General features: G+C 38.4%; 1 protein-coding gene across 1 annotated transcript in view; it reads left to right on the top strand.

Annotated features, from left to right (window-relative positions):
• Nucleotides 1-14,393, top strand: part of VWA3B (von Willebrand factor A domain containing 3B) — a 122,905-nt gene that overhangs the window by 62,999 nt on the left and 45,513 nt on the right. The window contains 3 exon segments of the mRNA XM_032469556.1: nt 3,440-3,622; nt 8,961-9,088; nt 11,446-11,603. Of these exon segments, the coding sequence (XP_032325447.1) occupies nt 3,440-3,622; nt 8,961-9,088; nt 11,446-11,603 (469 nt within the window).

The following is a 14,393-nucleotide window of genomic DNA, read 5'->3' as shown; positions in this document are numbered from 1 at the left end:
ACAACGCTTCAGAGCTGAGATCAGAGAAGCAGCATCAAAGGACTTGGTGGCCCATCTGGGAGCAGGCGGTGGAAGGCTGGGTGAGAAGTGGGAATGACGGAGAAAGGGGCCGAGATGACTGATTTCTGGTTTCTAGTCATTGTTATTAACTGATTTAAATTTCAAGAAGATGCGGGCTGTGGGGTTGATGGTGAGGGAAGCTGAGTGTGAGCATCTGTGGTTCATGGCTGTCCAGAAGCTCCCAGAAATCTGGGGCTGCCATCTGGGGAAGATGTAGGCTGGAGATCCTGATTTGCAAGTCATCTGAACAAGGGGTCTTCTTCTTTTTAATAAATTCTAACTGATTTTATTGCCATTTAGAGCATATAGATAAACATAAGGAAAAATAAGACGTAAATCGTTCAGAATTCAATTTTGTGTTCTGCTCTTTCTCATCTAATATATACAATTTTGCCCAGTCATGAGAAATTCTTCAGAAACAACATTCTCAATGACTGCATCATATTAAATTACATAGATTTAATAAAACTATCTTAAAATCGATTTTGTTAATTTTTGAATAGTAATGCAGTCATATAGTACAAATTAAGAAGGTACAAAAGGATCTGTAGAGAAAATTCTCCCCCCCCCTTTTCATCAGCTAAGAGGCAGAGTGTACTACCAGTTTCTCTCAGAGACAGTTTGTAGGCAAACAGGTATGTGTTTATATATATTTCCTTTTTAAATACATAAACGGTAGTGTATTACACATACAATTCTGCACCTTTATTTATAAAACAATATACTTCGGAGATTGCTTAATCTCATTTCATAAAGAACTTTCTCATTTTTAAAAGAGCTGCCTACTATTCCATCACACAGCAACTTAGTCATGGTCCTTGGAGATGAACCTTCAGGTTGTTTGCAATCTTAATGTTATACACCAGGTTGCAAAAGGAACTGTGCACATCTATCATTTTGCACATGTATGAGTTTATCTGCAGCATAAATTCGGAGAAGTGGACTCAGTCAAATGGTACGTGTTTTGATAGATACCACCGAATAGCCCCCAGAGAGGGTGTACCAAGTAACACTCCCGCTAGCAGAGAGTGTGTTGAGAAGGATTCTTGGTCTAGAGTTCATCATAGACTTCCGAGGGTCTGGAATCTCTCCAAAGTACATAAAATTGCACTCATACATTTCTCTGGGGAGAAGATCAATAGCTGTCACCAGATTCTCAGAGAGTCTGAGGTCCACTTAACCATGAAGGACTAGCGATGTGGATGACAGCTAGAATCAGAAATATGCAAATTACTGGAAGCGTGATTTACATGCTCTTCCTCTAGTATTTCATATTCATACCTGCCCTTTCCCCACATGCAATCTATTTATTCTGCATTATCCTTCAGATGCTCTCAGAAAAGGCAAGTGGATATTTGATATTCATGTTCTTTGTCGAGGACATTAAGATGGACCACTCAATCTCTATTTGGTTTTGAATTTTCATAGGACTTTGTAGGATCCAAATATGTAAGGCCAATGTTATTATTCCTGATATTCAGCAGAATTTTCTATCTGGAAGTACATACAGAGACGCAGTTCAGGATTCAAGTCCATAGACACCAGCTCACTATTTGTTTATTAAATGTCCAGGGCAGAAGTATATAGAGGACATGTCTTTAAAATTAATCAAGTTAACAGGGTTCTAGTAAAACGAGTTTTCACTAACATGGAGTTGATGGGGGTCCTTTGGTGGGCATCTCTAGGTGTGAGTGAGCACCGTAGGGTCTCTGCCAGAATCAGCCCAGCACATTTTGGCTGCAGTTTTGGGGGGACTTCTTTCGAGTTAGGGATGGAATCAAGAAGATGGGAGTGAGGAAGCATGTGCGCCATTCTAAACAAGAACAAATGGATGGTATAGCCTCACGTGTGGTACGAGGGGTGGGGGCAGCGGAAGGCATGGGTTGAGCCACCTGGGCAAGCAGACCTCCTTCAGGCAGTTGGGAGACCCTGTCGCTGCCTCTCTTGCCACCCAAGTTGACCTTTGTGGTGAAAGGGCCATCGGGCTGCACACCTGTTTAGACTCAGGGAAGACATCACTGGGGAGAGTGTCTCAGGTGTTCATCTTAGGGACTGATGGGACCTCTGAGGGGAACACGCTAAGGAGTCCTGGACTGAGAAAATCTTCCTTGGTGTCCTTTGGGAGTTCCCCAGGGCGTGGCCCCCACATTCCACAGCCCACCGGAGCTGAGCTGCTGCAGCAAGCGGCCGGGTTAGTCAGGCTGCAGTGGTGAAAGGTTTACTTCAGCGTACCGGGTCTCTTTGCAAGGCTGTGTGGACGCATACCAGTGAAAGGAATCCCTGGGGGGTGCGGGGGTTTGTGGCGGGGTCGGGGGGCAGGAGGACAGGAATGACTGCTTGCCATGGCAGGGATGGAGCTCATTCTGATCAGGTGCAGCCCCGCCCTCTGCCCAGCTCTCCACCACCACCCTGGGCACTAGAACATCATGCCAGCTTAGCAAACACTGCCTGGGGCTGCCATGGCTTAGAGCTAATGCTCCTCCTCTCAGGGTTGCCGTGAACAGATGAGATGATGTCCTCGTGAATGCATCCCACATATATTTACCACGCACCTTTTCTGTGCCAGGTACTGCCATCTTGGACACAGTGGGGAGCAAGATAGGCAAGGTGCCTGCCTTCAGTGAAGCTTCTGTTTTATGGGGAGATAGTCAATGAGCAAATAAGTATATGAAATAATGTCAGGTAGCATATGAAAGATGAAAATGACACAGCACCTGGTACCCACACAACAGCGCTAAATCAACCTTGGTTTCTTTCCTGTCCCAAATGTCTCAGCTGTAAGTCAATATAGAAGTAGTTTCTAGCCGAAATGAACAGAATTTAGGTCCAGTCTGGTGTATGGGGCTGAGGGGCAGTGGCCAGAGGTCCCTGGGAAGAAATGAGGATCATGATAGTACCTTCCTCAGAGCGTTGTAGGGAGGATGCAGGGACAGAGCCCAGGCAGAGCCCTGAGTGCCTAGCACGTAGTACATGCTCAAAATGGAAGCTAAGCTGATGAAAAGGAAGGTAGCAAAGAGGACTTTGCTCTGTCTTTGAAGTTGACAAGACAGATGGGGTCAGCCCTTCAGCTAGGTTAGGTTGCTGTTTGGTTAGTCAAATCTTTCTCCAAGATTTGTCCCACCAAAATGTGAGCCCTCAGAGGACAAGAGCTGAGTCACTGGTCTTAATACTCTCACCATCTAATAGTGTTTGTTTTGTTTATTGAATTGAATTGACACCTCCCAAGAAGTCACTCTCCACTGTGTAATGAATTCCTAGTTGAGAGTTTCACTATCTGTAGCAAATGCTGAGGATTTTCATGTCTTTTTTTTTTTTTTTTTGTCTTTTCCTCTCTCTTTCTCTATCTCCACTCCCCCGCTCTCAAAATGTATCATTTTAGCCACCTGAAATGGTTTTAGATCAAGTCAAAGTTTTTCAGAAAATTCCAATTTATACCATCTCCTTCTGTTACAATGATGAGATTGCAAATGGGTTTTTGAAAGAGCTTGCATCTTTGACTGGAGGAGAGTTCCATTCTTATCATTTTGGCTGCAAGGATCCCTGTCCACCAGAGGCTGTTCAGGTAAGAGCTTAATGAACTGAGAGGAGAGTGTTCACTTATGGCTATAGACCCACAGACAGTACCTTAGTTGGGAAAACAGCAACCACGAAAACGACTAAATTGAGAAAATGAATTCCTTGAAAGCAAGTGTACCACAAAATGTGGTCTAAGGACAATCTGAGCTAGGGCACCTGTGAAAAGGCAGATCCCTGGGTCCCACTTCAGAGCTACTAAATCAGGCTGTAGGCAAGAGGCCCAGGAAATTTAATGTATTTTGTTTTTCTTCTAAGTTTTTTTATTGTGGAACGTTTCAAACAAACACAAAAGTAGAGGCATAGATGGACACCATCCCAAGTACTTATCAGTCACATTTAACAATTGTCAACATTTTGCCAAACTGCAGGAATCTGTCATTTCAACAAGCACCCCAGGGAGTCCGTATGTGAAGTTTGTTAGCTGCTGCTGTTTACAGACCTTTGTGGGAAACTCAGAAAAATTCAGACACTAGGTAGTTGCCTTCTGACTTTTCAGGCTGTATAATCATGTGACCATCTGATAAAGCATTTCATTCTAACGGGTTAATGGGAGAAAGGAAATAAAATTCAATCCTTCAGTCCTTCAGTCTTGGCTTGAAGAAATGCATTTCAAGAATGCCCTTCTAGAGAGTTTGTTTCTTATTGTCTGTTCTGAGGAATGACTTTAAATCCAGGACAAGCCAGAGTACTGATCAGTGCTTCCAAATGAGGAAACTTCCAGAGCCCGGAAGATAGTCGGAGGGAAGAGCACTCTAAGCTCACGCAGGGCAGGGAATAGTGACCCCTTCCACTGGCTAGACTGGAAAACCTTATCATCTTTTGGGCATTGGGTAGAGTTTAAAGAAGGATCTTGCCTCAGTAGTGGGAACAATCAAACACTGCTCCAGTCCTGTCTAGAAAATCTTAAATGTAAGACTTGAAAGTATCAATCCATTTCCAAGCAACTTAACTACATCCCTGAACAAACTTCAAGAATAATTATAGGAAAGCAAAAATTTCCACCACTCAAGAAAGTAAAATTTACAATTTCTAGTATCCAGTCAAATAGAACCAGGTATGTGAAGAAGCAGGCACATACAGGTCCATAATGAAGAGGAAAAGCAAACAGAAAATAAAAACATAAGTGTAACTGACTCAGATATTAGTATTAGAGCATTAAAACAGTTATTTTAACTGTATTGGTTTGTTGAAAAAGTTAGGGAGAGACATAGAAGATACAAGTAAGACACAAATCAAACTTCTAGAGAGAAAAAATGCAATATATGAGATGAAAAATACATGGAACAGCAGATAAGACATTGCAGAACAAAACATTAGTAAACTGCAAGGCAGCAGTAGAAATATCCAAGGTGTAACACAGAAAAGAAAGAGAATTAAAACCAAAAAACAAACAAAAAATAGAAAAGAAGGCATCAATGAACTGTGGAAAAATTCAAGTTGCTTAATAAACATAACTGAAGCAATAGTGACCAGAAATTTTACAAAATGGATTAAAACTGTAAACCAGAGATTAAGCGAGTTCAGAAAGTGACTGATTACAAGATCAGTACATAAAATTCAAGCACATTTTGATAAAGTAAAAATGAACATGCAGAAGTCAAAATTAAATTTTTAGTACCGTTTACAATTGCTTCAAAGAAAATGAAATATAGGTATATATTTTTAAATATGTACAGAATTGTTATGCTGAAAATCACAAAACGCTGAAGAAAGATGTCAAAGAAAACCTAAATAAATGGACAGGCATATACCATGTTTATGGATTGAACGAGTGAACATGTTAGAGATCTATTTGATCTATAGGTTTGATTCAATTCTGATCAAAATCCCAGAATTGTTTTTTACAGATGTAGTTGAGCTTATGCTTAAATTTATATGGCAAGTCACAGACCCTAGAAAATATGAAAAAATCTTGAAAAAGAAGAATAAAGTGGGAGAAATCATTGTTTGCAATATTAAGGCTTATGATATAGCTGCATTAATCAAAGCATTGTGGCTTTGGTGGAGAAATAGACACCTAGACCAGTGGAACCCGGAACCTAGAAGTATACCCAAATTGATTTTTAACAAAGGTGCAAAAGCAGTTCAATGGAGGAAACGAACCTTTTCTAAAAGAAATGGTTGGAGCAATGGACCATTCAAATGCAAAATAATGAACCTTAACCTAAGCCTCACCCCTCTTGCAAATATTCACTCAAAATGGATCATGGGCTTAAATGTAGAACATAAAACTATAACAATTCTGGAAAGGAATATGGAAGAAAATCTTGAGGACCTTGGGCTAGGCAAAAAATTTTTGGTCTTGAGACCAAAAGCATGATCCATAAAAGAAAAGGCTGATAAACTGGACCTCAGCAAAATTAAAACCTTTTGTTTTGTGAGAGACCTTGTTAAGAGGATGAAAAGACAGGCTACAGACTGGTATAAAGTATCTGCAGTTCCCATTGGGGAAAATCGGGTAAAGAGTATATGGAATCTCTCTGTATTATTACAGCTGCATGTGAATCTACAGTTATAGCAAAATAAAAAGTTTAATTTTAAAAACCCAATTTTCTGGTAAAGCAAAAAATAATAATAAATTCAACATCTAAAAGATGCTGCTCAAAAAGTCACAAATTACCAAAACTCTTTCAAGAAGAAGTAGATAACCTGAACAGCCCTACATACATTCAAGAAATTGAACTTGTAATTGAAAACCTTTCTGCAAAGGACTCAAGTCCAAGAAGACTTCAGTGCTGACTTGTATCAAACATTTGAAGGAGAAAATAATATCAATTCTACACAAACTCTTCCAGAAAACTGAAAGGAGGGAATGCTTACCAGCTCATTCTAATGAGGCTGATACTAACCTGATACCACAATCTCACAAATACATTATAAGAAATATATTGTGTAATATCCTTTAGGCATACAGATGCAGAAATTCAGAACAAAGTTTAGCCAGTTGAAATCAATAATATATAAAGAGTCCATGCATAATTATCCCAGAAATGCAAGGTTGGTTTAACATCTGAAAATCAATATGCAATTCACCATATTAATATACTTTTTAAAAAGTTTGCAATCATCTCAATTTATGCAGAAAAAGTTTTGACAAAATCCAACATTCATATCTAATGAAAGCTCTCAACAAAGTAGGAACTGAATGGACTTTTTAAATCTCAATGGCACTTAGGAAAAACCTACAGCTAATACCATACTTTAATAGTATAAGATTATATGCTTTCACCCTAATGTCAGGAAAATGACAAGGATGACTGTCACTATTCCTATTCAACAGTATAACAGAAATTCTGGTTAGCATGATAAAAGCAAAGGGCAGGAAGGCCATTGAGAAAGAATGAAGTAGAACTCTATTTTCATTCCACATGGTTATATGTGCAGAAAATTCAATGGAATATACAAAAATGCTACTCGAACTAATAATTGAATTTAGCAAGATTGTAGAATACAAGGTCAACATACAAAAGTGAATTTTGTTTCTACAAAGAACAATAAAAATTGAAATAAATTATTGTTTGCAATAGCATCAAAAATATGAAATATGTAGGGGAAAATTTGTCAAAATATGTGAAAGGCCTATACCCTGAAAACAAGACATTGCTGAGAGATGTATCTTGTGTATGGGTCAGAAGACATCACAATGCTAAGATGTGCTTTTTCCCTCAGTTGATCCATAGACTCAATAAAATTCCAAACAAAATCCCAGCAGATTTTTTGTAAACATTGACAAACTGATTCCACGGAAATGCAGAGAATTCTAAATAGCCAAAACAGCTTTGAAAAAAGAAAATCAAAGTTGGGGGACTAATACCTAATCTCAAGACTTATCATAAAGCTTTAGTAATCAAGACAGGGTGGTATTAGTGTAAAGATAGATACACAGATCAACAGAACAGAATATAAAAGCAAGAAATAAACTGACACTTACATGGACAACTGATTTTCAACGAAGATTCAAAGGTAATTTAGTGGAGAAAGGATGTAGCTTCCCCCCCCCCCAAAATGGTGTTGAGACAATTGGATATCCATATGGAAATAAATACACTTTACTCCCTACATCACACCATATTCAAAAATTAAAATGATACATGGACCTAAATGTAAAATCTAGGGTTCCCTCCGTCTAGAGGAGAACATATGAAAAAGCCTTTAAGGCATTGTGTTAGACCAAAAAAAAAAAAAAAAAATTAACTAGGTTATCAAGAACATGGTTCATATAAAAACTAATTGATAACTTTGGTTTGATCAAAATTAAAAGCTTCTCTTTAAAAGACAATGGCAAGATAATGAAAAGACAAGTTGTAGACTGGGAGAAAATGTTTTCAATTTGTATATCCAATAAAGGACTTAAATGCGTAATATATAATGATCTCTCAAAACTCAAGGAAACAAAAAAGGGGCAAAGGATTTGAACAGATACTTCCCAAAGAAGAAATATACATGGCGAATAAGATCATGAAAAGATGCTTACCATCATTAGTCATTAGGGAAATATGAATTAACCTTGATGAGATACCACTATGCAGCTATTAAAATGGCTAAAATTATATAACTGACCACCTTAAGTGTTTCCAAGTGGAGGAACTAGAACTCTCACACATGACTGGTGGGAATGTAAACTAGTACAACCATTTTGGAAAACAGTTTGATAGTTTCTTTAAAAGTTCAGTATCATCAATCATTCCACTCCCTAGATACATACTTAAGAGAAATGAAATCAGATGTCCTTACAAAGACTTGTGCACAGATGTTTCTAGCCTTAGCATTTATGATAGCCCAAACCTGGAAACTCAAATGTCCATCCACAGGTGACTAAATTTTGGTATTTGGTACACGGTAGAATACTACTCAGCCATAAAAATGAATGTACTATTGACCAAAAAAAAAAAAAAAAAAAAAAAAGAAAAGGGGTATATACTGTATGATTCCATTTAAATAAAATTCCAGAAAATTGAAACTAATATACAGGGACAGAAAGCAGATGAGTAGTTGCTTGGAGGAAGAGGTAAGAGGGAGGGCAGATTTACAATGGGACACCAGGAGACTTTGGGGGATAGTGGATGTGTTTAGTATCTTGATTGCAGTGATGACTTCACAGGCTTGAATGTCAAAACTATTCAAGTGGTACACTATACATACATTGTTTATTTTACTATAAGTGAATTATACCTCAGTTAGGCTGTTTAAAAATAGAACAATATAAGAACTGCATGAAATTCTTCAGATTCTTCATTTCCTGATACAGTTGGCTTCCTGTTAGAAATGTTTGAAATTTGAACTCTCATACAATCTCGTAATGTACTCATTTATTATTTTGGCAGAATGAAGACCTGACTCTTTTAATTAAGGAAATGGAGCAGGGATGTAGTGACCTGGAGAAGGTACAAGACCTTTACTCAGAGTCCTTGGTCATGGACTGGTGGTACAACGGCGAAAAGGATGGAGACAGGTGCGCGTGCCAACGAGCCCAGTCGCCCCTCGCGGGGGGCTCCGCTCTGATGCTCTGCTCGCTCTCCTTGCCACTTCTTTCTGCAACACTTTGTGAGACTTCTTTTAAAGAATCACATAGCATGATTGCGTTAGGAATTTTGTTTAAGCAAAGGCAAGTCAGAATCTAATAATTTAATAACTCTTGGCTTACAGAGGCCATGTATTCACTTCTCTATGTAAGTTCTGAAATCCCTGCAGGCCCCAGAGGATGGCTTATCACCACCCAGTGTGGACAGGCCCCCCAGTCCAAGCTGTGACAGAGCATGAGCAAGAATGCTATGTGGTGAAGGAGGTTTGACTCTGGGTCTGGAGGTTCGAGGTCCAGACTTCATTTTGTGCATGTGACCTTGGTGAATCCCTAACTTCTCTCCACACCTGTTGGTTGCTCTAGGCCTCCATTTCCTCATCTTTAAAATGATGGCTATGGTGGTAGGATTTAAGATAGATTTCTCAGGCCTTTTCCCACCCTATATTCTAATATGTTTCTAAGTAGTCCTTAAAAATCAAAACCACCCCAATACTCAGAAAATGTAATGTCATCTTATTTAAATGATTTCACATTGTACAGATAATCAAGTGTGCCAGCTTCCTATAAATACCCTAAAAAGAAGATGTCTTTTTATTTAAAAGAGTGATAACAAGATGGAAAGAAGTTGAGAATACATATTAATCAGGATTTTATCTTCTCTGAAACGTACTGTCTTCCTGTTAGCAAATTAAGCATTTAATGTGTGTGGGCACAGGGCATGAGCATGGAACCAGTAAACAGAGATAAGTGTTATACCAGGCATCTCTTGTGAGATGTTACAACACTATTTTTTAAAAAAATATTTGTTTGGGAAAGCTCAGATACATCTAAATCTGGAGATTTTGAGCAAATAAACTAAGAATCAGTAAGTGGGCAGCATATCAGTGTAACTTGCCTTCTCTGTTCTCTCAGCCAGTGCCTTACCTGTCTTCTTCCCCTTGCTTAATCAAACTAAAATACCCCGGGACAAAATAACAAGCTGTTGCATGGAAGTTGGCGTGGTCAGTTGACTGTATCTGCTACTGATTGACTAGTAAATGTATTCGTGGTTTTATATACATATACTTATATATTTTGGGGGCTGGAAGGGGCAGGTTCTAGAGTTATGCAGAGGAGTGTTTTAATCCAGGCTTCCCACCATTACATGTTAGCTAACTTTGGGCAAGTTACTTAACCTCACTGAGCCTGGGTTTCATCTATAATGGGAATAATGGTAGTCATGGGGTTGTTGGGTGGATTAAATGAAGGCGTGCCTGGCACATAATAAGAGCTCTGAATTAATATAAAGGAAAGAGTAAAATGCAGGGCCTCATTCTACAAATATCATATTTCCATATATCCTGGGTAACTTCCGTATCATTAGGAAAAGTTAATTCACCCACTTAGCTATAATTGAAAACAAATCGCTTTGTTCGAGCTTTCCACCAGGTGAAAAAAATGTTATAGACCCCAGATCTCCTCTCCCTTCTTTCTTTTTTCAAACATTCATTGAGTGCAAATCATGCACCAGGTGAACTGGGATGCACAGATAATGTAAGCCTGGTCCCTTGTCACAGGATGCACGCACAAAGGATTAGGGAACACTGGGTGGGTAGGCATGGGGGTGCGGGGTGAAGGGAGGATGGCGTGCTTTCCAGTGTTGGAACAGGAGATTGTTCTGGAAAGTCCTTCCTGTGGCTGCTATGTTCAGAGCTTCAAAGCTTCGGAGAAGGCATGTCTGGGAAAATACTCAGGCGTTTTGGGGATCCCTCCTGGCCCGAGATCTTCACCAGAATGGCTCACCATGATCTGGTGCTGGCGGGGGGGTCTAAGGCTGGGGTTTCCCTGGCTTTTATAAGAGCAAGCTCTTCAACTCTTTGGTTAGAGAAAAAAGGTTTGTGTAATGCTTTCTGGTTTACAGCAGGCTCTCTGTGTTAATCCTCACATCAGCTCCATTCTGTCAGTGCCCAGCTGACATTTCCTGCAGTTCATAGATGAGGAGCGTGACAAAGTTTAGAGAGGACTGAGTGACTTCACTTAGTCACGTGGCTGGGCAGGAACAGAGCTGCGATGTGAGCCGTATCTAATGACTCCAGGGCTGGGCTCCTGTCCACCCTTCTGCGGGGAGCAGGCATAAATGGCTATTCTTCTGTTAACTAAATATAAGGGGAGAGGCTCACTTCCTTAAGTTTGCAGCATTCAGCACGATTGTATTGATCTAACTCTGCCTTCTTGATGAAAATTTTGTTTCCCTCTCCTTTTTGTCTCTTTTCCTCTTCTTTGTCTACTTTTTATCTAAATCAAAACAGGCATCAAAAAGAAATCTTTTCTATGGCTTCAACCCCAGAAAAATGTGCAAAACCTCATTCTGATGTCGAATCAACACGAATGTCATCCCCAAATATGTCGAAAGTAATAGAGGACCTTTCAAGTCAAAAGATTCAGAAAAAGAAAGTTCTCCACGCAGGTATCAGTGAACAAAATGGCCTAAATCTCATTACTGGTTTTCCTTCAATGCAAGAAGTTAGAACAAAACCAAAGCCACATAGTATTTTAAAAGAAGACCAATCCTGGTTTTTTTTTTAATTGAAATTTTCATTGTATATTCACAAGCAGTTGTGAGAAATAGTACAAAGAGATCCCATATACCTACTCTTTACCTAGTTTCCCTAAATGTGACATCTTGGGGGGAAAAAAAGTCCAATTTTTCAGCTAGGATAATGACATTGATACAACCTGTGATCTTACTCAGATTGTCCCAGCTTTACATGTGTTCATTTGTATGTGTGTGTGTGTGTATTTCTATATGATTTTTTTTTATCACATGTGGTTTCTTATTTCCACTACCACAGTCAAGATACAGAATATTTCCATCACCACAGGGATCCCCTGCATTGCTCTTTTATGCTCACACCCATCTCCCTCCCAACCCTTGGGAACCACTGAGTTCTCCATTTCTAAGATATGTTAATTTCAAAATGTTATATAAATAGAATCATACAGTATATAACCTCTGGGGTTTGGCTTTTTTCACTCAGCTTATTTTCCTGGGGATTCATCCAAAATTTTTTGCAGGTATCAACAGTTCATTCCTTTTCATTGCTGAGTAGTATCCTGTGATATGGATGGACCAGACTTGGTTTAACCATTCATCTGCTGAAGGACACATCTGGGCTGTTTCCAGTTATGGGACTGTTACAAAGAAAGCAGTTATAAATATTTATGCAAACATAATTTTTTCATTTCTTTAAGATAAATGCCCAGGAATGCAATTACTGGGTCATATAGTAATTGAATGTTTAGTTTTATGAGGAACTGCCAAACTATTTGCCAGAGTGGTGTGCCATTTTTCATTATCACAGCAATGAATGAGTGATTCAGTTTCCCCACATTCTCACCAGAACCTGGTACTGATTGTCGCTATTTTTTATTTTAACTGTTCTGCAGTTTGTCTTTTCATCCTCTAATTAGAGTCTTCTGCCAAGCAAAAACTTTTAATTTTGATAAGATCCAGTTTATCACTCTTCCCTTTTATGGATAATGCATTTGGTGTCAAATCTCAGAACTCTTTCCCTAGTCCGAACTCCTGAAGTTTGCTTTTACGTTTTCTTCCTACAATTTTTGTAGTTTTATATTTTACATTGAAGCCCATGATCCACTTGAGTTAATTTTGTATGAGGTGTGAGGTTTAGATCAAGGTTCTTTTTCTTTTTTCTTTTTTAACCTATACCTGTTGCTTCAGCACCTTTTGTTGGAAAGGCTATACTTAGTCCATTGAATTAATTTTGCATCTTTGTGAAAAATCATTTGGGCGTATCATTGTGGGTTAAATCTGGATTGCAAGTTTTGTTTCATTGACCTATGTGTATATCTCTCCACCGATACAATGTCTTGATTAATGCAGCTGCATGGTAAGCTTTAATATTCTTCCAACTTTATTTTTCTTTTGCAAAATTATTTTAGCTATTTGAGGGCCTGAAATTTATGCTTAAATTTTAGAATATATTTGTCTATGTTTATTAAAAAGCCTCTCTGAGATTTCAGTTGGAAATGAATTAAACCTATAGGTCAATCTGAGAACAACTGACATCTCTACGATGTTGATTCATCCAGCCTCTGAATGTGCCATTACCCAGGAACATGACCCATGAATGTGACCGTATATTTAAGTCTTCTTTGATGTCTTACAGCAGCATTTTCAGCTTATGCCTCCTATACAGGTTTTGTTAAGTGTATACCTAATTATTTCATTTTATGTGGAATAATTATAAATGGTATTGGTTTTTAAATATAGGTTTCCATATGCTCATTGTTAGTATATCAAAATGAGATTGATTTTGTGTGTTGATCCCATAACTGAAAATCTTACAGAACTCATTTAGTGGTTCTAGGAATTTTTTTTTGTTTTTTTGTATTTTGGTTGGTTGGTTGGTTTGGGGGGTGTATGTGTGTATTCCTTACGATTTTCCGCGTGGACAATATGTTATCTGCAAGTTGGGACAACGTTGTCTTCCTTTCCAGTCTTTCTGGCTTTATTTCTTTTTCTTGCCTTGTTGCAGAAGCTGGAACTTCCAGCACTGTGCTTCATAAGAGTGATGAGACCGGGCATCCTTGCCTTTCTCCTGGTCTTAAGGGGAAAAGATATTTAGTCTTTCACCATAAGTATGATTTTAGCTATAGTTTTTTTTATAGATATTCTTTATCAAGTTGAGGAAGTTCCTCTCATTCCCAGTTTTCTGAGAGTTTTTATCATGAATTGAGTACTGGATTTTGTCAAATGCTTTTTCTGTGTCAGTTGATACATCATCTGATTTTTATTCTTTAATCTGCTGATATGGTAGATTACACTGATTGCTTTCAAATGTTGGAGCAGGCTTGTATGTCTGGCATATCTCCTACTTGGTCTCAGTGTATAGTTTTGGTTTATTTGCAGTGCTTTTGAGTGTAACTCTTTGTATGGTTTTGTAATGGTTTCTCTGGGTATAACAGCGTATGTATGTGACTTTTAACAGTCTTCTGGTATCAACATTTTACCATTTTATGTGAGTTTGGAAATCTTAATTCAATTTAGGTTTCTTTACCTTCCCCAGTTTTAAATATCATTGTCTTAAGTATCAGGTGGTGCTATAATTTTTATTAAAATCATCAAATATGGTTTATAAATCTCATGAGGAAAGTGTAATCGATTGCATTTACTGTATTTTTGCTCTCTTTTTTTTTCTTCCTTTCTGATTCCCCCAAATTCCTTCTTTTATCA

Source organism: Camelus ferus, chromosome 28 (assembly GCF_009834535.1).
Source record: "Camelus ferus isolate YT-003-E chromosome 28, BCGSAC_Cfer_1.0, whole genome shotgun sequence".
NCBI lineage: Eukaryota > Metazoa > Chordata > Mammalia > Artiodactyla > Camelidae > Camelus > Camelus ferus.
This window is presented reverse-complemented; position numbering and strand designations above follow the sequence as displayed.